General features: G+C 44.3%; 1 protein-coding gene across 9 annotated transcripts in view; it reads left to right on the forward strand.

Annotated features, from left to right (window-relative positions):
- LOC135908913 (uncharacterized) overlaps positions 1-21,791 on the forward strand; it is a 58,727-nt gene extending 36,936 nt beyond the window's left edge. For 8 of the 9 annotated variants that reach the window (XM_065440757.1, XM_065440762.1, XM_065440763.1 and 5 more), the window contains 5 exons: positions 1,307-1,431; positions 5,128-5,275; positions 5,991-6,170; positions 7,285-7,404; positions 21,557-21,791. In XM_065440757.1, coding sequence (XP_065296829.1) covers positions 1,307-1,431; positions 5,128-5,275; positions 5,991-6,170; positions 7,285-7,404; positions 21,557-21,730 — 747 coding nt within the window. In that variant the 3' untranslated portion in view covers positions 21,731-21,791. The remainder of the gene's footprint in view (positions 1-1,306; positions 1,432-5,127; positions 5,276-5,990; positions 6,171-7,284; positions 7,405-21,556) is intronic. The other variant, XM_065440761.1, reaches the window with a different exon arrangement.
- Positions 21,792-23,957: the final 2,166 nt, after the last annotated feature.

A 23,957-nucleotide genomic window follows, 5' to 3' on the forward strand; every position in this document is an offset into this window, starting at 1 on the left:
TCGCCGTAGCACAATTTGTGGTGCAACACACGCTTGATGCGGATGTTGTGGGTTCGTATCCCAGCTACCGCAGTTTACCTTCGTCCCCTTGTATTTCTCTCATGCTTTCCTGGACAAAATTGCCTATTCGCTTTGTATGGCCCTGATTAAAAAAATCGTGCCCCTCAATTTGCCTTCGTTTCTCTTTTGTAATTTCCGCGTCATCTACCACCTGAGGTCCACACACAGAGCTAAGGCGAAACCATTGTTCTGGCACATGGCTTGATTTGCGCGCACATTGTGCAATGCAACACGTCATTGCACTGCACTGCCAACATTACAGCATGGTTTTCTTTGCTTCGGTAATCAGTGGAGCGTTTTTTATCCGACAAATGATTATGTTGCCCAATATTACTACTGTGCTCATCATGCATGCAGAATGTAGGAAATGAGTACGCGCAAACTATAAATAACCATCTTTCAATATACAACTTCATTTTCCCATTGTCCTTTTCTTTGTTGTTTTTTTTTACAGCGAAGCTCTTAGTCTCTCGTTAGTCAGCATTTTCCTTGTGCCCGACCGTTAAAAAAATTCGGGCTGATCCCAGCGGCAGGGAAGGCCCAGGAGCACTGGCCCTTACCCCTGTAAGGCAGAGGCTTAAATCACTCACCAAAGTGAAGCGAGCAGTGCATACATTCACTTGAATCACGTGTACAGCATACAGATAAGCATACGTTTCACTACTTAACAAGCACAAAACAAGCCGGCGAAACAGATGATTCACGATATGGAACTCATGATACCAATGCGAAACACGTAGCGGTCCGCCGATACGTTTCGCGGTTGATTACTGTTTTGCAACCCGCCGCGGCCACGCCGGCTTGCAATTTGGCAGTGACGTCACTTGCATTTTGTATGAAAAAAAAAACGACATACTCAACTGATTTCAACAATGATGCAGCTCCGCTATCGGCGATTGCAGACTGTCAAAATTACCATGATTAACATTACTTTAGATTACTATTAGAAGCATTATTTTAGAGGATGCATACCCCCAACATCAGCAGTAGTGATGGTTTTCAACACTTTCGTTAGACATCCACTTTCTCTGGGACAGGATGACGAGTAATAGGTGTCGAAAAATGGATGTGCCGAAGAACAATGTATTACGAGACTTGTTTCAAATTTTTCAGTAAAGACGTACAACATACAAAAGCAGTGACTGTGATTACTTAAAGCTCTCTATTGCCACTTTTCTCTTCTTGGCACCTTCTCTGACACAAGATCTAAGTGCATCGTTTTTTGCTCCCTCTTCTGCCGCCGCAGAAACTCAAGACTATACAAGGTAACGACATCACCAAAAGGACGATACTGGCGATGGGCCTGTACGATTATGGTTCGCAAGGCGAATACTATAGCTTTTACACAAATCTGTTGAAAGAAGCAGTCGAGTGAGTACCCAACACACACGAATGCTGCCTACGAACGTGCTTGAGGTGGTCGTCTTCACAGAGCTACCTAAACAAATTAAACGGGCGTGTTTCTTGAAAGGACATAACGCACCCACAACGATAATATGCGTTTACAGTGTTGGCCAGAACGAGCATCAAAAACACTTCCATTTGGCTATTATTTCCGTTCTCCCGCATGTCATAATAACGAATACCCAATAGATAGCAGTCGTCTCTTCTGTCAATCTCTGTTATGAATTACTAATGGACCTGGGATACAAAAACCATATAATAGATAAAGTATATACTATGTAAAGGAATATTTAATAGATGCTGTCAAGAAGTTCCAAAGTCGATGTTTTGTTCTCTATTCAGCACTGTTTTCAGCCTACTCCGGTTCCGACTATTGTGCAGTAGTTGCAGCTAAAGCTAAACGATATGTGACAAACCAAAGCGTTCATACCGTAAGCTTTCTCGAGAGAGCAAGAAAAATATTCACAAGGCTCTCGGTGCTTGCACAGCTGGGCCCTACCTGAGCACTGACGTCATGTCATCTGACGGTCTATAGCACTCTATAGTTAGCAGGCTATAGCAGTCTATATAGCAGTCTATAGTTTGCAGAGTAGTGTCACGGATGTCTGCATTGGGACATAGATTCCCTTAATAATATGTGTACGACTCATAAACCCATTATTGCGGTAACACCTACTTACAAACCAAAGACAACTAACGCTTACGCGTTATTGATTACAGCGTCAATGATTTGCGCGTAATCTCTCGCTGCGGCTGATTAATACTTCGCAGCTTTTGTGTTAGTTTTCTAGCTAACCCTATAACACCAGAACATATCAATACGCGAATATTTTTGTATTTTCTATATAAATGTTCAAAGCACCTCGACAATTTGCATTGTCAAAGAAAGCAAAAATACTTTCAGAAAAAATTTTCAGCAATAGGGGGCAAACCACAGGCAGGAAAGTGGAAGTGAACTTTATTTCAAATCAGCGATGACTTATTTCGGAACTTGTGTGGACAGCTCCTGGCTTATGCGAACCCTAAGGATACATTTTATTTTCTCTAAATCATGTTTGTAACACCGACTGCTCCCGTAAATTTTGCATCAGCCTGTCTTCTCCGAGCCTACTTTTGAAAGAAAGCGAATTGCCTGTTATACCTCTTGTTCTTCATCATATGTTCCTGCTCAAAACAAATAAATATGCTCACCCCTCATGCAACTCCCCAAACGGGGCATTTGAGGTATGAACGAATGAATGAATGAATAAATAAATAAATAAATAAATAAATAAATAAAATGGTGATTGGGGCCTGCCTCTCAGTGCAGACCGAAGTTATTTATCTAGAAACTATGTACTCAATACCGAAACTCAGCATCAAAAAAGATTTCTTCTGGTATGTGAACAGAAGGAAACATTAGTCATTGAAAAATTAACCAGGTTTCTTTGCTTTGGCCCTGTGGCCATGAACTTCGTTGCAGACAGCTTAGCATGCCAAGCGCCTGCCGGGGTTTGTCTACAGCAGATCACGTAACGTTCCCGGAAGTTCATTGAATTACTCGTTGAAATAAGAACATTGAGTATGGCGATATTCAGAAGAGAATAAAGTGCGACACAAAGGAGGTATACGGGCGAACACTTCCAAATGATTTTTCACCAAAAACAACGCAATTTTATACATGTCCTCGAAAATACTGATTTTCCAGCTCCATATTTGTGCGACATTTATCTGTCATCCGTTGGCAAGTGCAGCATTTATCAACACGAATTGTCAAATTCAACAGTTTGAGTGCAGTTGAGATTTATGGGTATGTGGATGACCCCTTCCTGCTTTTAAATCTGAAACTAGCATTCACATTGCTGTGAAAGAAATAACCAACACCTTCTGGACTGAATATGAAGACCCAATTTCACCAGGGAAATGCCAAATGATACGTCATTTCTACGTCTGCACTTTCAACTCAGTGTCAAGATAGCTCACATGTGCTGCATGTATAACGAGAGGACTAAGAATATCTTTGTGCCATTTGACAGTGCAAATTATACACTTATCAAGTGGAGTATAGCAAACACATGACTCAATTCCAGACTAATGAAGTCATGCGGGTTCAATGTTGTTACAGGCTTTCGCTTAGGATAATCCGCTTCGAAGACCCTCGACTTCCTCCTATTCTTCCCGCAGCAGATTAATTAGGAAAAAATGTGCAGGATGACAAATAAAAATAAAGCCAAGTGCTCTTCCTCTCTGTGAGCAAGATGATTAGCCAGTCTTTGTATGTGGGCCCCTTAATGGCGAACTGTACCTCCGCCACGTGTCAGTCTCGAACTTCACGTTCTTCGGGGTTGGCCAACGTTTTGGGGGTGCTTTATGCCTGCGTCACCTCGACAGCGGGTCGGCCCGGCATTGCAAAATCTTAGGATTTTTTCCTACACGCGCACACGATATTTGGGCAAGTAACCCTTAACAGGTTCGTTCTAGAAAAATGAATGCGCGTGTAATTCTGTACGTGTACGTAAGCTTCCACTCAATATAAAGAGGGCGGCCACCAGATACGATGTGCCCGTAATGTTTTCCGCTTCAGGAATTCTGGTAAGTGCTTGCCCTTTGATTGCGAATAAGCTCCCGGCTACGTGCTCCAGGAAGCACGCCACAGACTACAAAAAGTGCCTTAACGCTGTGGTTCACTATATGCCCCTAAGCTGTGGCGGGATATATATTTGAAAAACTGGACGATGCTCCAACGATGCTCGAACTCTGTAAATGTGGATGACCAGCAAAGCTTCGTACGTGGGTCCCTTGATAGCGAACTGTCCATTGGCGTGCGTCAAACTTAGTGTGCACTAAATGTAAGGTGCGGCGAGACTAGCCGCTCAACAACTACGTTGACCCTCAGAATATTATGAGGCACAGAGGGGTATACATAGCCATGCATCCTTGAAAAACGTTGCAAGAGACTTTTAGTGATGAATACCGGCTCGTGGAACATACACGTACATCCTCGTACCACCAAGGCAGACGCTGCTTTACCGTAGCTTTGCGTTATCATTATCGTGCGTTCCTTAATGTCCCCTAGCGCGGTAATGTTCCGGGTCACTTGAAAACCACAAACGCGAACACACAACAAGGTCCACTCAAAATTATTTCCCCGCAAACTAACTTATTTCGTTGTACTTATAGCACTCCATCACTAGCAATATGTGTCAAAGAAATGTCATTCACAAATATAGCCTGTAACCGCCGCAAATGTTAGGATGCGCAGCTCCCCATTGGCTTTACTGCTCGGTTTTACGCCTGCAACGAACGCGTGTCCCATGCTCCTGCTTTGATTGTTCAGGTGAGGTCACTGCAATATAATGATTATCCGGTCTGGTCATGTAATTCTTTTCAGTGGTTCTTACCTGCTATCACATTTGTTAGTTTGTCTTTACTATGATCTCTTCCACGTTGGTTTCATATTTAAAATTGCGTTGTTTCTGGTGAATAAACAGTAGTTTGCACGCGTATAGTTCGTTTACGTCCAACTTCGTCCTCATGTGCTAAACGCCGTAACCTTGGTCCTTAACTCGTGAATCAGCCAGCTCATCCACCAGCTTTGTTGCACATTAAAACACGTCCAAAATGTTTCACATTTTCTACGTGTAAAGAAAATTTCATTGTGAGAATATGCGCCCCTCGATGCAGGACGTCGAAGGCGGACACTGTCATCGCCATTAGCTCTGTCGCGTGGCTGTATAATGCGAGCCGATGTGACTGTACGCCACCCTCAGTCTGGGACGCGTCGGCACTGCCAGGCTTGCCCAGCACCTTGGGAAGAAGATATCCTGACCTGGTGAGTATTGCTAATCTGAATGTGAAGTGGCCAGCATGAGAAATATGCTCTGGGGCATCGATGGCCGCATTAAGCTGACCCAACCCAACCTGCCTTACTAGTAATTGTTGACTCTGTGGAAATTTGTGGAAAGCAGTGTTCTCAGTCGCACCATGTGTTGGTTGTGCAGTCAACACTCAACAGCGTTTGTCGTAGCGCCACTATCAAACATTGCGAAAGCTCAATAATTTCTTTAAGGTGGCGACACGAAGGCTTCTGCGTTTACAAAATGAGACAGCCATGTTGTTGCATTCGAGAGGTGATTGCCACGTGAAGAGTATTTCAAATACACACTGAGGTGTATCTGTTGAAAAGATAGAGTGACGAAATATCGACAGAGAATTTTTTTCAGTCTTAGAGAGCTGACGACCCCTGGAAGCAGGGTTAAACGACCGTTCATGCTTAGTGGCTTTGGCGCTGCGCTTCTTAGCTCAATTGCGGGTTAAAACCACGCCATTCTAGCTACTTTTTCATATATAGAAGTGCAAAAACACTAGTTTATTTAGAATTAGGTGCGTGGTAAACAACATGAGAAAGTCAAAAAAATTCCCGACTCCTCCATGTCAGTATGCCTCATAATTCGATCACGGTTTCCGCAAGCGCAATTCAATATTTCAACTCGTTTGCGATTTTAGATTAAGAATACATTGCTGACTTTGTTTTTTTTTTCTCACAGCGCAGGCATGCGGCACTGATGTCGAAGCACCAAAGCAACTTCGACTTGAAGGTTAAGATGGGCCTCTCCTTCGAGTTGGCCACGCTGGTCTACAAAATCTCTCGGCACTTGCAGGCTGTCAACGTTGCAATAATTCACAGCGAGTGCCACAGGTTTGATTGGGCGAGCTTTGATGTCGTGGTATGTATGGCTGTTCTTCGAACCAGTATTTCCTTGAATTGATTGTTCTTGTTTACAGCGAGACGAATTACGCTAATCTCGCTTCTTCTTAAGCAACCATGAAGTACGGTCAAAAACACTTGCTCGTTCCTCAAAATGTAGAAAATAGAAAGCGGAGAGTAAAAATTGAAAGTATTCTAAAAAATCCGTTTGTTATCAGAGCTCAGGTGATGCGTCACCTACGCGGCACCACATTCAGGTACAATGAAAACTACCCTGCCTGGGAACACGGAGATCAAAGTCTATAGTTACTCTTTTAGAATATTAGTCGTTCGGGCCACTCTATTTCGCTCCTTCGCGCCCATTTGTATTGACCTGTTTTGGTAGAAAATTCATGTGAGTACCTAAACACAGGCAAGAAAAGCAGTTGTTGCCATGACTAAGGACAAGTCTCCGTGTCGAGAAGGTGACCCCCTGCTGAGGCTTTCCTTCGCTCACTGGTAATCGCATTCGTGTTATCGCCTACTTGTGAACCCCTTGCGCTATTTGTATTATATAGGCGTGATTTCAACTTTTCACTTAATTAGTTCATCATAGAGTAGACGCCTAAATTTTCGTACTTCGCTCGGCCATACTTGAAATTGGCTGTATAAATTCAATTCGACTGCAGTGGATTGAATATTGATACTTGCCCGAGTAGATTAACATGGTTTTTTCACAATGCCTATAATTATTTCAGATATTCTTTAAATTTACACGGATAGTTCAGTGGCTCTTTCCTTATTTAGTACAAGCATGATCTTCATATATCTATAATCTTTACTGATACATTTCCTTGCCGGATGTCATGCGAATTTGTACTTTTACGACGGCGCAAAAATATTTCTTATTTGGAGGCAGTTCTTTTCTCTCTTCTCTCACAGGATTTTGATGGCTCGCTTGGTGAGTGCCCAACGCGAGGTCCACACAGTGTTCTCACACGCGGCCACTGACTGACAACGTCTGAAAAACAGCTCCGTTGTCGCCCGCATGTGCGGAATAGTTATAGTACAGTTTATATGGTAGACACGATTGAAGATACATGCACGAATACGTTTACGCCCTTACTGGCTTTATTTTTTTTCATTTTTTTCAGCCATGTAAAGAAACTTCAGGCTCAACTCGCGGCCTTGTGCACCCAGACGTCTGTATCGCATATGTGGACCTTATGCGTCTAATTTTCCTCTTCGAGGACGAGGATACCTTGCAGAAAAAGGTGCGTGTTTGAACATTTGCATCGTCTGCTTATTGAAGTCGATGTTTGTGCATAGAATAGTTTATCTTGGTATAGTTACCCCAATGCTTCACATTGCTAGGACCATGGAGAAAGTACACATGTAGCAGGGAGCATGAAGCACTGGATAGAAGCCATACGAATTGGGGCCACGCTTGATGGTCGCATCTAGGCACACGGTTGGTTATAGAGATCCCACTCTGCAGCCAGAGCTACGGCAGGCAGTCAAATAAGTGCAGCATTCAGTAAAAAGCACTGATAACGAAGCATCCTGCGGCAATATGCCAAGTCTCAGAGTTCCCGTTATGGGCCGGCACCCCGAGGGTTACGTTTGGGTTAGGTTACGGTTAGGTTACGGTTACGCTCTGGGTTACGTTTTAAAGAACTCCATGCCATGAAAATAATACGAGGGCTATATTATTATCTCGTCAAATTTAAATGGGGCGCGTAACATGCCCGAATTTCGGAAAATCGAGGAAAATGGGTTCATTGAGATTCTCAAGCTGGCTTCGCGAGGCAATGCTCCTCTTAGTTCCCTATGGCTAAAGAAATTAGGCGCCATTGCATTGTTATGGACGACTGATGGATTAAACATATGTTTCTATCTGAGTGTCGCATACTCTCAGCACATTGCAGTAAATAATGACAAAGTCAGAAAAAGCTTATAGTTTTATTTATCTGCTTACGGGGCGATGACACCCTAATTTGGAAGCTGATGCCTTCTGCATGTTGAACCATTGCGTCTCACGGCAAGTTCGCTCAGCCTAGGTGCATTTCGTGATGTAAAAAATTTGCATTTACATTTCGCATTGCTCTTAGGCTTTGATTAGTCTGTCAACACTAACATCTGAAGAAATTGAATGCCTTTCTCGTGGGCAAGGCGCCCGGTATGCATATATTCTTTTTTTTCGCAAGTTGTACTTTCGAAACCCGAGATGTTTGAGAACGCAGGCATTCTTCAGTTTCCGTTGCTGCTGTCAGGCAAGAAAAACTTAAGGGCACAATGCATCGGTGGCGCGTCTTCTGTGCTGTTGCGTGCCAGAGCATGCGGAACATTGAGTCTCCAATGTCGTTCTTGCATGTTTCCAACCAGCCCGGGAATCGTAACACTTGGAAGCTGAACGAACGTGACACAACTTGTATATGTCGGAATTACCATGCACCGCGAAATATTTTGCCTAGGAGAGTGCAGCTCAGCTGAGACATTATCACTCTACTTGATTTTGCAAGGCAGAAGATCACAGTGTTTGCCTCATTCCACGCTTCAGTTAGTTACGACCCGGGCCCTGCCGTAGTGACCATCTATGCAACTCCAAAATGTGGTTTCGACGCGTTGAGAGCTCTGCGAGTGTAGATCAAGAGAGGAGAACAATTTTACTTGCATAAGTGCGCGGAAGAAAATTGACTCACACCTCAACAGATGACGCATTGTTCGTGGAGGCATTGTTCTCCTTCGGATTCGTCTCGAATGAGTTAGCCAGCACAAGTGATGACCATGTTTGCTCTCTAGATCTCGCTCTAGCAAATGAACTAGCAAGGAGCTGGAGGGATCCACTAACGCAAATAGAACGGCTCACGAGTCTTGCAGAACAATGTGAAAGAAACAAGTTCATATCGGATAGCCGCTGGGCATTCAAAGGCCACCATTTCAAGTCGGAAACTGCGCAATAGTGAAGAAAGCTAAGCCGGGCCCAAATCTACGCATACCTTTGGCCCACCTAGGAAGATCATAGAACAATCAGGGTGCTGGTCGTTTTGCTTGGAGGGTGGGTCAATATTGAGCGCCTCTGAACTCGCTGCTGTTCCAAGTGAGGCGTGGTCAGCAAGTGCGCCTCGCCGCTGTATGGGGTTTGACGACAGAGTTGCCTTCTGACAGTTAAATGCAAGGTGTTTCGGTCAGCGGCAATGGACCACCAAATGTTCAGCCTGTAGAGCATAGCTATGCTTCAATGCAAAAGCGGAGGTAGTCATTGCCTGGTTAAAGGAGGCCGACAGGGCAATAGCGCTTCGCCGGTCTAAGCACGACAGCAGGCCACCAGAGCGATTTGAAGAGTAGGTTGTGACCATAAAACGACTTCTTTGTGTTGCTTCCTTTTCATCCGTCGACTAATGAAGCATAACGTTTTTTGACGGACGCCTTTTCTACATTCACCTTGTCTTCCTGATAAGTTTTCAGATTGCTTATAAGGCTTCGTTTTCTTTCTGATCATAAGGGGTAACAGATGTGATGTTGAATACTGAGGGCAGATGTTACCATTATGGATTATGTTACCTTCAAGAAATCGGGCCATGAGCGCAATTGTGCAAGGTCGACTACGGTTGGTGATTCGCTTGGCGTAAGCGAGTAACACGGGAATAATCAAAACTATTTAAATTTTATGTGACAGGCTGTCTCACACACAAAGTTGATTGTGAACGCAAATAGCGTTTAAGAAAAAAAGTCGGTGCTTTAACTGAAATTACGGATGTTTCATCACGACTCCGCAGAGGTAATTAACGTAGCGCTCCTTGTTTTCCTTTACTGCAGAAAAACGGGAATGTTGTGGTAATGTTCACTTTTTCTAGTGATATGCACGTACAAACAGCACCAAGGTTCTCGCTGCTCGGCATTCGCATCTGTGTTATTTATTATGAATGAATCTCTGACAAAACTACAAACGCTTTTTATACAATATGCGCCTGATGGCTTTCTTTGGCTCAAAATGTCTGTTATACAAGTGACAGTTGAGGGCCCTCTCTGAAGGAAAAGATTTTATAAAGTTGAGAATAATTGATATATTTTGGTGGTGTAAGACGTACGCAATGCATTTAAACGTTCGAATATGCTACCTTATTCAATTCCCAAACAATAGGCAACTAGTTGAATAATCGTACTAACTGAATAGCAAAGTATTAACATAAATTGATAACGTAAATAACTTGAGTACTGCATTTTACGCCTGAACATGACTGGACTGTTCAGATAGAAGCGATCAGAAAAAGTCTCTGCCGCCTACCATGCACACTTCAAGTACATATCAGGATGCCCTTCGGGTTAAAACAAACTATTTATTTTGTGAATTGTGAAAATGTGGGGTGATTCCTGGGATCCCTTCACAAAACTATAAAGGAATCACTTCAAAGGTGTGCAGGAATGGCGTTACCTATTGTAAGTTGTAAATACAAGCTTCTCGTTTCATATTCTGAAGTTCAAAGAGCAATGATCTGGGAAATAGTGTCCTCAAAAAGACGAATGTTAAAATAAATCTTTTTGCATTATTTTAAATCTTTACTCCTGTATAAGTAAATATGTTTCTTCTTACTCCACATTACATGTCCTAGCGGAAAGAGTATGGTAATGGAGGGCCATAATATAGGTGTCACATTAAAATTCTTAAGTTATTTTTGTTGTTTTTTTCGAACACAGTTCCGAAATAGACTGAGCTATATGATGCGACAGTATGCATGCGTAACAGTTCAGACGACATCGATGGTTTGGTGTATACCTGATAGCCGCTAACTGCTCAACATTACGCTTCAGTATATGCTGTAACCCTGTTTGCTATGCACCCTTTCCTTGCTTTTGCGTAGAACTTCGTTTTGCGACTGCATTGCTTGTGCTCTGGCCTTTCTTTTCGGTTTTGTTTTGGATAATAATATCTCTTCTATGGTGCCTCATGGGCACTGTAGGTTTACAGTATGAATAAAAAAATAAATAATGAATAAATAATTAGAAAAACCTTATACATGTGGTTGTGTCCGTCTGTTTGTGGTGTTTCCGTTTGTGATGTTTCCTGCTGTATTAATATTACGATCCACACTGTTTCCTTCTGATACTTGACAGGTAATGCTTAGAAAGCTATATACTATTCGATCTTGCCGTTTAGTGGGAGAGTTGGCCGACATTGAGGGAGACTTTGAGAACATAATTTATTATTTACATTATGTACATGACTTAGAAACAAGTACAATAACAGTAAATGCCATCGATGGCCGGCAGCAAAGCGTATGCTCCGACCGATGGAAAGAAAAACATCTCTCCCTTTCGGATGGTTCTTTGTCTCTTAACTTCTTCATTCCGTCGGGTCCGCGTCATTTTCACGCAATCACGGATCTCGTGCAATTGTAATTTTCGTCCAATCGGCATGCCCGTACAGGTGTCGTTGTTTTCCTCCTATCGTGGGGCCCGTGCAAGGGGCGTCATATTCGGCCAATGGAGACATTCAAGGGGACACTCCCTGGACTCGCCCCTCTTATGGCCGCATCTATGCGGCGTTGCCTTCTCACCTGGTAGTCATTGAAAGACCCTCGATCGCTGCAAAGCAGCTTTCCTCGGGACAACGGTCAACTATCTCTAAACATGCAGACCTCCATGTAAGCTTCTGGGAAGAGTCGCATAGGGTGGCGGAGGGGGGGTCGGATGCAACCTACCTCTCGGGCCTCTGCTTTACATAGTCGACACCTCCATGCTCACTCACGTGGACGAAATCGGCAGTCGCCGTTTCCTGTTTGCCCGTTCAATCTTTTTCCTTGCTCATCATCATCATCATCAGCCTGGTTACGCCCACTGCAGGGCAAAGGCCTCTCCCATATTTCTCCAACAACCCCGGTCATGTACTAATTGTAGCCATGCCGTCCCTGCAAATTTCTTAATCTCATCCGCCCACCTAACTTTCTGCCGTCCCCTGCTACGCTTCCCTTCCCTTGGAATCCACTCCGTAACCCTTAATGACCATCGGTTATCTTCCCTCCTCATTACATGTCCTGCCCATGCCCATTTCTTTTTCTTGATTTCAACTAAGATGTCATTAACTCGCGTTTGTTCCCTCACCCAATCTGCTCTTTTCTTATCCCTTAACGTTACACCTATCATTCTTCTTTCCATAGCTCGTTGCGTCGTCCTCAATTTGAGTAGAACCCTTTTCGTAAGCCTCCAGGTTTCTGCCCCGTAGGTGAGTACTGGTAAGACACAGCTATTATACACTTTTCTTTTGAGGGATAATGGCAACCTGCTGTTCATGATCTCAGAATGCCGGCCAAACGCACCCCAGCCCATTCTTATTCTTCTGATTATTTCTGTCTCATGATCCGGATCCGCAGTCACTACCTGCCCTAAGTAGATGTATTCCCTTACGACTTCCAGTGCCTCGCTGCCTATTGTAAACTGCTGTTCTCTTCCGAGACTGGTAAACATTACTTTAGTTTTCTGCAGATTAATTTTTAGACCCACTCTTCTGCTTTGCCTCTCCAGGTCAGTGAGCATGCATTGCAGTTGGTCCCCTGAGTTACTAAGCAAGGCAATATCATCAGCGAATCGCAAGTTACTAAGGTATTCTCCATTAACTTTTATCCCCATTTCTTCCCAATCCAGGTCTCTGAATACCTCGTGTAAACACGCTGTGAATAGCATTGGAGAGATCGTATCTCCCTGCCTGACGCCTTTCTTTATTGGGCTTTTGTTGCTTTCTTTATGGAGGACTACGGTGGCTGTGGAGCCGCTATAGATATCTTTCAGTATTTTTACATATGGCTCGTCTACACGCTGATTTCGTAATGCCTCCATGACTGCTGAGGTTTCCACAGAATCAAATGCTTTCTCGTAATGAATGAAGGCTATATATAAGAGTTGGTTGTATTCCGCACATTTCTCTATCACCTGATTGATAGTGTGAATATGATCTATTGTTGAGTAGCCTTTACGGAATCCTGCCGGGTCCTTTGCTTGACAGAAGTCTAAGGTGCTCCTGATTCTATTTGCGATTACCTTAGTAAATAGTTTGTAGGCAACGGACAGTAAGCTGATCGGTCTATAATTTTTCAAGTCTTTGGTGTCCCCTTTCTTATGGATTAGGATTATGTTAGCGTTTTTCCAAGATTCCGGTACCCTCGACGTTATGAGGCATTGCGTATACAGGGTGGCCAGTTTCTCTAGAACAATCTGCCCACCATCCTTCAGTAAATCTGCTGTTATCTGATCCTCCCCAGCTGCCTTACCCCTTTGCATATCTCCCAAGGCTTTCTTTACTTCTTCCGGCGTTACCTTTGGGATTTCAAATTCCTCTAGACCATTTTCTCTTCCATTATCGTCGTGGGTGGCACTGGTACTGTATAAATCTCTATAGAACTCCTCAGCCACTTGTACTATCTCATCCATATTAGTAATGATATTGCCGGCTTTGTCTCTTAACGCATACATCTGATTCTTGCCAATTCCTATTTTCTTCTTCACTGTTTTTAGGCTTCCTCCGTTCCTGAGAGCATGTTCAATTCTATCCATAATATACTTCCTTATGTCAGCTGTCTTACGCTTGTTGATTAACTTCGAAAGTTCTGCCAGTTCTATTCTAGCTGTAGGGTTAGAGGCGTTCATACATTGGCGTTTCTTGATGAGATCTTTCGTCTCCTGCGATAGTTTACTGGTATCCTGCCTAACGGAGTTACCACCGACTTACATTGCACACTCCTTAATGATGTCCACAAGATTGTCGTTCATTGCTTCAACACTAAGGTCCTCTTCCTGAGTTAAAGCCGAATACCTGTTCTGAAGCTGGATCTGGAATTCCTCTATTTTCCCTCTTACCGCTAACTCATTGATCGGCTTCTTATGTACCAGTTTCTTCCGTTCCCTCCTCAGGTCTAGGCTAATTCGAGTTCTTACCATCCTGTGGTCACTGCAGCGCACCTTGCCGAGCACGTCCACATCTTGTATGATGCCAGGGTTAGCGCAGAATATGAAGTCTATTTCATTTCTAGTCTCGCCGTTCGGGCCCCTCCACGTCCACTTTCGGCTATCACGCTTGCGGAAGAAGGTATTCATTATCCTCATATTATTCTGTTCCGCAAACTCTACTAATAACTCCCCCCTTATGTTCCTAGTGCCTATGCCATATTCCCCCACTGCCTTGTCTCCAGCCTGCTTTTTGCCTACCTTGGCATTAAAGTCACCCATCAGTATAGTGTATTTAGTTTTCACTCTACTGTGTTGTTCATATAGGAGGTTGTGGCCAAGTACTGCACCAGGGTGGCCAATCCTGCTCTGGTGAGGGAATGCGTTACCGGTTCTGGTCTCCGGGATCAGGCCACACTCCAGGCCTGTTCATGCAATTTTATAAACAAGCGGATTTTTTTTTAATCCGGTGGAAAATTGCCGGCACCGGGATTCGAACCACGGACCTCTTGCACGCGAGGCGGGTGTTCTACCTCTACGCCACCGCTGCAGACTTGCTATCCTTTTCCTTGCTATCTCTTTTTTAAATGCGAAGCATGTCCTGACGAATATCGACGATAACTATATAGCCGCCTATGTCTCTTTGCTCTCATGGTCGTTTTGTTAACTTGGTATGTACCAAAACTGGCCTAATATGTTACGAATGCATGATGAACATAAATAATAGGTCATGGCATGAATGTATTGTTATGCGTGTCATATAGGTCATGAAACAGCCGCCTACGCCTTGGTCCTCTTATGGTGGTCTCGTTAACTTGGTGGGCTCCTGGCACTCAGCTTGGCATAACTTCGATTCCCAGAGGGCGCTGCATCTGCCGGCTATCTTTATTCTCCCATCGTATATTCTGTTCCATCCCTTCCTAGTTTTCATGGTCGACTTTGTTTACCCTTGTGTAGATGCCCCCACCCCCCTCTTTGGCACAATATATTAAGTTATTTTGGCAAAGTGCGGTTGGCGCCTGCAGCCTTAAGCATTAAGCGCTGCAGCGTCCACTGGTTGTGCTCCGTGGATGGTAACCGCGATTGCTGCAGAAGACACGTGGAACTACTCTGGGAACACCAGCATTTCCCCGCATACTCTATGACAACCCTGAAATGAGGGGACGGATCCATGATCTAAACGCATCTTTCAACCGACCAATAGTGCCGTATCCAAATTCCATGTCGTACGCAGTGATAACTAAAAAACTGGCCACATCAATTTGTCCATTCATAGTTGCTCAATCTTAGACCGAAGCTTTAGGGTCAGGTAATAAGGTTATCAAAATGGCTAGCAGAGACCTTCTTCTTGAGGTCGCTCAGGAACATCTGTACGAGAAGCTCGGCACTCTTGGGCCATTTGGCCACATACCACTTTATGGACTCCCACGCCGATCAATGCATAGCTCACGCAAAGTTCTATCAGAAGAAGACCTCCTATAATGGTCGAAACTGAATTCCTTCAAGGGTGCGAAGATCAAAATATCATCAATCTCAAGCATGTCGTCAGTAGGCAGGAGAACAAAGAAATCTTCACCAAACATCTTGTCCTGAGATTTCCATCTAGCGTTTATCCTGAAACCATTGAAACAGGATACAATAGGTTAACTGTTCGGCCATATATTCCTAACCATGGACTGTGCTTCTTATTCCAAAGATTCGGCCGTGGATGGCTGAGATGCCCTGCCCAAATGACCTTTGCAAAGTGTACAGTCCAGAGCCACTGCTCCGACAACTATGCTGGCACACCTCACCCCTCACTATGTTAACCGCTGTTTTGACCACGCAGCCTACTCACGTTCCTGTCCGAACAACAAAAAAAGAATAAAGACAAACTCAGGCTAAAATTCACGTAAAATATTGCTTTAAGGAAGCCCGTAAAAGTGCTCACCTTTGAACAGCACACCTTATACTGATGCGGCACGTCGGGAGGCAGCGTCACAGCGGCAACCGACAGTTGGCGAGCCCGCTTACCAAGTGCTGTGGTGTGTGGCTGCTGTCCCGGGTTGGAAGTAGTTAACCCCACTCCACCCAGCCACCAATCAGGTCCGGTTTCCCCAGAATTTCCGGTACCACCACAGTTTTCGCTGGCAGCCTACGCTTCACGTAGCCATCCCGCCGTACCGCCGGCAGCCCCAACGGTGGGCACACTCAAGGCTGCGTCACCCACCCTGACACCTGATTGCGCAGACTGCAGCCGGCGCAGCTCAGCAACAAAGGCAGCCCCATTGACCTACGGAATGGTGGGCGCAAAGGTCTCGTCCTCGGAAGCGAGGCTCGTCCTCGCGAAACCACTCGCTCACAAGAGACCACGTCCGGTGCTTCACAAGAGGCAATAGACACTACACGTATCCTGACGGTTCACCGAGCGCCAAAGTAGCGGCGAGGCTGCCTCTACCGCTCCGGAAAGGACAAGACCTGCGTTACTGGGCCTGGAAAGGGCTCTGTAATCTAAGGCTACACTTCGTTTATTGCACAGAGGACGAACTTACTTTCAGTATGAATCACAAATAATACAAGGCCACGTCAGAGTTTTTCTTAGACATATCGGTGATGTGGAAGAGATTCTTCGCGAACACAATCCAAAGTGCTGTGTGTACAGGAAACGCACCTAAAAGGAAAGCGCACAAACTTTCTCCGACAGTATTTTACGTTTCGTAGAGATAGCGATGATGCTCTCACATCATCAGGTGGTGTTCTGTTGTGAATAATACAAGCATAGCACAAGCAGTCCTTTAAAGGTGAATTGCTAGAACCATATCTCGCTCTTGACAATTTGAATGTGCAGAGAAGCCTGTGGGGCGACTCTCTTGTCAATACTCGAGGTCTTCTCGTTCAACGATGATTTCTTCTCCTATGGTATCTGTCTCCTGGATAAGAAGGAATCCATGCATTGCTGTCTCCCAAAATGAATGTTTTCTTCCATATATATTACTGTCGTTTCTTCATCTATATAACAACTTGTCCTACCCTCTGCACCTACCATCTGAAACAGAAAAGAACGCTCCTTTTCCTCAACAACCATGTATGACCTTCCGGCGAGATCCCATCTGCCTGAAAAGAGGTCATTTTAATTCCGATTCGCAAACAGGGCAAAGGTCCATCGTCGGTTTCTAATTACCGGCCTATAGCACTAATAAGCTTCCTCTGCAGATTAAAAAAAATGATAAACCGCCGCATATATTTGTCAACAACAAACAAAGTGCTTTACCCACACCAGTGCAGGTTTTGCGAGGGTCGATCCACCAATTACCATTTTCTATGTTTTGACGCACAATTTCGGGAAGCTTTTATTCATAGGCCAGTTCTTTCTGTCTGTATTCCTAGACATGGAAAAGGCCTATAAAACCACATGGCGGCTTGGAATGCTGAGATGCCTGTCGCACTGTAGTATACGCGGTGATATATAAAATATGCTGTAACGTTGTTTGTCAAATCGCACACTTCATGTTCATGTTGGCATTGTTTTACGACGACCAGGGCAGGGTGCTCAGTTGCATAATCTTTATTACATCTGAGCATCCCATGTAACCAGTTTTGTCAACGTATGTCCATGATGTACTGCTAGGACTTAAATCGTGCACTTTTGACATGTTTTAGCGACAGGATCAGCTTGGTCTGAGCAAGCTGTGTAAATGGCCAAACGAGAATGGGTTTTGCCTAAATTCACTAAGGAACACCTGCGTATTTTTTCTCGAAAGAGACAAATGCACTCCGATACCGACTTTCACTTCCACGGACAGTATCTCCCTGTAAAAATTGAAGGTAAATTTTTAGGCATAACGTTTTCCGCACAACTAATATTTATATCACACATAAAATGCCTGAAAAACAAGTGCAAGAAAACAATGAACATTTTAAAAGCGTTGCCACGCACTACATGGAGTAGTGACATGTTGAAATTGTATAGAATTCTCATACGAATACGCTTAGACGACGGTGCCATAGACTATCACTCAGCCACCTCAACCGATATGAAGATGCTGCACCTTCTCCACCATCTAGGTAGTCGCCTGTATACAGGTGCTCTAGGACAAGTCCTGTAGAAACTTCTACATGGAATATATTGAGTGGTTACTCTACTTATCGAGAACCTTCACAGCATTTGTTTATTTATTAAAAGAGAACGTAAAGAGCCAACAAATCCCATAATCCACCGTAAATGATATGACCAACTCCCACCTATTCCATAACCGGTCTGCAGTAAGGAAGCCCTTCGGCTGCATCTTTAGAAGTTTGGTTCAGGAAATGGGGGTCCACTCTGCGAACATCGTGTAGTGACACTCACTATTGAGGTGTCAACGTAGCAGTGAAAGATTGTGCTCTGATGTTCTTTTTTACATGTTACAAACTACGACCAGGTTGCACACATTCGGATGCACTTCCTTGAACTACAATATAAATACACTTGTCCCGAATTTTTGCCGATCCATGAAATTATCATGCTGGCGTATTTTATGCAGTAGTTGGGTCATCATTTCCATGTGCCGACGTCCTCCACCCGCAAACGAGTATTACACAGCAGAGGCTCATGCAATACTTTCGGATCTCAATGTGCCGCATCCTCCACCCCCAAACGAGTATTACACAGCAGAGGCTCATGCAATACTTCCGGATCTGTATCACATCAAACTATTAAAAGCTCCAAATCCAATAATCTACACCGACTCGCTCAGCATTGTAAAGATTTTAAAATCTCTCAAAAAGCGCAAAATTCTGTAGTATTATTTCTTTATTCACTCATACATACTACCTATGTGCCTCTGGCCAGGATATTGTGGTGTACTGGGGCCAGGATACCGAGACATTGAACGTGATGTACTGGCAGACCAGCTTGACACATCCATCGAGGAAAAAACGGGCAACGCATCTATGATTGTGTCTTCTCGGTATGCAGTCACATTTACGCAAGATACTTCGAGTCCACTGGCAGCATTTGTGGGACTAACAATTAGGTCTCGCTTAGGGAACTGGCTAATTGTCGGCTCCCAGAATTAGATCTCGCTTCGAATTAGTCTTCGGTTGGGGAACTAGCCATCGACAACGGAATCTAGAACACTTTTTTTCATATTCTTTAGGCTCAGAATAGTAAACACTTACGGTTCGCACAACTACTTGATGTCAGGGGGTGAACCTCTGACCGACGCGCCATGGTTGCTATATAGCTATGGTGTTGCGCTGCTCAGCACATGGTCATGGGATCGAATCCCGGCCTCGGCGGTTGCATTCCGATGGGGCCGAAATACGAAAACACCGCTGTGCTTAGATTTAGCAACAGGTTGAGGAACTCCAGGAGGTCAAAATTTCTGGAGTCCTCCACTACGGTGTGCTTCATGATCAGAAAGTTGTTTCGGCACGTAAAACCCCATAATTTATTTGAACCTCCCATCTGTAGGAGGCAGGCACTGTGGTTCACATACTATTACAATATCCAACTATAGAATCCGCAAAAAAAAATGCTTCCCTATGGCCTGTACAGGGAATATACCCTTTCACTTACCGATGTTGTTACAAGATCACCCTGTATTTTATGATGACTCTGTTTTAGCCTTTTTAAACAACATGCGCATCTTGCGAGTTCTTGGCCAGAAAATTCGTAGCCGCATCCTCTTGCAGAGGATGCTGCTATGAACTTTGCTTAAAAGGGACCTTGTGATGCAGCAGTGCGATGTATCGCCTATAGCTTTTATTACACTGTGTTAAATTTGAGGCATTTGCGGCGACCATTTACCACTTCAACAGTATCTATCTAGCCACGTATGTCTTGGTGCCATAATGGTTGTCTCCTTAACTTGGTACCAAATTTCCCATAGTATGGCAATTTGCATTACTACTACTTAGTGCACTAATAACAAAAACGAAGAGACACGAAACACGAGTGTTATTACGGTGCGCTACAAGTAGTAGTTATGCAGATGTACCAACTCGCCCAACTACCTGCATTACTAAAGTGTGACAAGAATGTATGATGAACATAAATGATCGGTCACGATATGAATCTCATGACGTGTGTCCTGGTGTCCCATGGTCTTTTTCTTAACTTGGTATGTACCAAAATTGGCACAGTATGACAAGTCAGAATGGCAAACATATATCGTGGGCCATGATGTCAAAATTATAAGTTTCATGTACCTCGCGAAACACCCGCCGATGTCTTGGTGCTCTCATGGTCTTTTTGTTAACTTGGTATGTTCCGAAATTTGCAAGAAGATATGAGCGGTATAGATGATCGGTCCTGAAATTAGTATTACGGCATGTCTGTCATGTAAGTCAAGAAACAGCTGCGTACATCTTGGTATCTACCAAAATTGGTATCGTATGATAAGAGCGTATGACGATCATAACTGATAAGTCATGACATGCGTGTAATGTAGGTCAAGAAACAGCGACTTACGGCTTGGTGCTATCTTGGTCGTTTCGTTAACTTTGTGGAATCATATTGGCATAATATGAGGTGAGTGCATGAAGAACATAAATGACACCATGGCATGTATATCGTCACATGCGTGTCGAGTTGGTCATAATGCAGCCAGGTACGGCTTAGTGCTGTCCTGGTACGTCTTGGTCGTTTCGTTGTCTTGGTTGACATTCCACCCATCTTCGCAGAAGATCCATTCCCACAAGACCTGGGAGCTGCCGGTTTTTTCATGTTACATAATTCCGTTCATTGCGCACTTATCACGTCGTTCTCCGTTTTTTTATTTTGTCCGTTTACGAACCTCTGGCGCGCCTAATTTCGGGCCCTTTAAAGCCACCCTACAACTACATACTCTCACTGATAACACCCGTGCACACTGAGTACACCACGCTTAACCTGTCTTTGGCCACAACTGACCCTCGCGCCAGAAAACATAGATTATATTCACAAACACCACGATCATCAACAGGACACTCGCTAATGCAATCATACCGACCCTTCTCAGTGCAAGTGGTGCACTTGCAAAAAGCAAACACAGTTATACTAAGAAGAAAACTTGGACAACGCTGGTCGCAAGAAAAAGCAGCGTCCTGGGACCGCTGGTCGACGAAATGCGTCGCTCGACTCGATGGACGGTAAATTAGACCACACCTTTATGAGTTCTTTCAGTTTACGATTACGTCATATTTCGCGACATCAGAATATCAGAGCTACGAAAGTTAAACGTTGACTAAATTAAAAGCGCATAGCCTTTTTTTTTTGCTATCATATGTGACGAACTATTTGTGGCTCAGAATGCCTATCGTTGCTTGCTACGCATCAGACGAAATACTGTTTCAAGTAGCTGTCACTATCGGGTTCAGTCTTGAATAAGTCACTTCACCGCTTCAGCAAATATGTGGATCTTTAATTTCTTGTTTTTGAAATCAAGAAATATAATCACAATCAAGTGATGTCTATTGCATGCATAAGTAATGGCTTGGTTGGCGCGTGAAATCGTTTAAAGATTGCCTTTACGGCTGCATGTGCAGTGCAGGGACCTGCTAAAACCATCTACCGACCTGCGGCCAAACTTTGTGATGCTCCTATTCAACGTTCACCTCGGCGGCATCTCCGACCTGAACCCTTGCGGCAGTGCCGATCCGCTGAGGGCCAACCCATTTTGGCGCGTTCGCGTGGTGAAGAGGACACTGAATATCACGTGACGCCGAGTCGAGGTGGCTACAGTTGAAATGAGAAATAAAAGCTTTCAGTGCTTGCCAGCGATGGCGATCCGCTGGAGAGGTTTGCAATTTCTTTAATATTAAACGTTTATTGTGCTATATTATATGATTCGTTGTTGCATCGGCCTAGCTTGCCGTATTAAAGTTTTGTCCTTCGGCTCACTTGGTTGGATTTCTCCTTGTGGTGGTGGTGGTTTTAGCCCAATTGGGATCGAGACGACCACGACGAGGACGACGATGACAATAGTTTCCTCTTGGCAATGAACGACTCGTGCCTCCTTAAGCAATGGGCGGCAACGGAGTCAGCTGTGGAAGCAGACGATGACGACGAACGTACGAGATAGTCCCAGGGCTGTTCGCGGACGACAAAGGTGTCCTAGCTATGTACAGCTTCGCTGTAAAACCTCAAACACTCCACATAAAAAAATACCAAACAGCACAAACGTCAACGAACAGGCAAGCCGCACACAGCGCCCGCAACTCAAAACAGCAGGAATGAGCGAGATATGTTGGTGGCGTTACTCTCGCATGAGTTGGGGTTCCAGTGTCAGAACTTTCCGTACTGGCCAGCTCGTGCCAATACATCTCACTTGCCATCACTGAACACACTACCCTCTTCTCCTACACTATAACTACATATCTTGGTGGTTATAGCACACAAATTGCGACAGCACATTGTAGCCGTGGTAAGAGTGATATCCGATACAGTGCGAGAGTATACCTTTATATCTGTGCCCGGTGGGTATGGTGCAGTTGAGCATAAGGATACTGGCAGGACGATAGGACGATGAAGCACAGGACAGTCACAGACAATAACAAAGAACGCCACTCATCCTGTCAATCCCCACCTTTTACCTTCACTCCGTTACCATCCAATGATGGCGAATGCCTCGAGATGCAGCGGCTTGACCGCAGCATTTACACCCTTCCTCACAAAAAGCTCAGGACTGAAAACACACTAGCCCTAACACTTATGCAAACAAACGCATTCCCACACCTACGCAGATATAGCAATATGCAGCCACTCACGTATTGCGGCATCTGGCCTTGGTGCGATGACAACACCCTACATTCTTCCAGATCTCGTGGAAGTATGGGTGCAAACGTCAACATTCTAAGACACTTAGCACAGCCAGCGATACTCCTACCAGTCATACTCTGACCAGCGATACCTAGCGGGTCAAGAATCGCTCGTCCAGTAAGTTCGTCCAGCAGCCATGGCCAGTGTAGTCCTGAAAAGAGGACACCACCCACTCGACCTCATGATCAACTTGTGTTTGAGTTCTAGCTGCTTACGTAGGAGCATCTTTTCTAAAATCGCGTGATGAACGATGTATTGGATATAGCCAATTTATTTACAAACCGGTTATTACATATTTATTTATTCATTACTTAATGACAGTGGTCCGAGTAACCACACTGTTCTATTAAATGTGAAATTACTCGTGTACATATATAAGTAATATTTATGAAATAATAGGCGCAGGTGAGAATAATGTGTTAACAACTGTTCTGTATATTTACAGCTGGACAAATTCAGGGAAAATGAGCCTTTGTTTTAAATATATGCGAGCAAAACTCGCAAATACTGCACAAAAACGTCACAAACAGTACCAACGTCGATGAACACGCGAGCCAAACACATTCAGCTAGCACAACTGACAACAGCAGGAATGAGCGATAAATGGAGGCAGCGTCACTGTCGCATGCGCTGCCTGTTATATCCTCGGCTTCTGTTTCAGTTTCAGATTGTTTTGTCTGCTAGTACCACACCGCGCCCAACCTTGTAAGTGCACCCCACCGTTTTCTCTTTCTCTTGGGTTAAAATAAAATCGATATTTGTTAGGTTCAACGTGAAAAAAATTTTCACTTTTTTTTTGCGCCGATTGGCGTCTAAATCACCACTCCAGTCATTCATCGTTCAAGGCATTTATTGAAAATATTAGGAAAATATGCCCACCCCTCATGTAAAACCCCAAATGGGGTATTTGAGGTACCAATAAATAAATAAATAAATAAGGTAGCATCATACCTTTATCTTGCCACCACAGCTGCTGCGAGGAACACATGAGGAGGCAGGAGGGAATGTCTGCGTCTCCTAATTGGTTAACTGCCTTCGCGTGGTATTTTTTCCCACCCATTTCTTTATTTCTTCTTTATTTCCGCTTTTCGCATCACTCGCCACCATGACGAGTCCCCATCGAATTGC

Source organism: Dermacentor albipictus, chromosome 9 (genome assembly GCF_038994185.2).
Source record: "Dermacentor albipictus isolate Rhodes 1998 colony chromosome 9, USDA_Dalb.pri_finalv2, whole genome shotgun sequence".
In the NCBI taxonomy this organism is placed as follows: Eukaryota; Metazoa; Arthropoda; class Arachnida; order Ixodida; family Ixodidae; genus Dermacentor; species Dermacentor albipictus.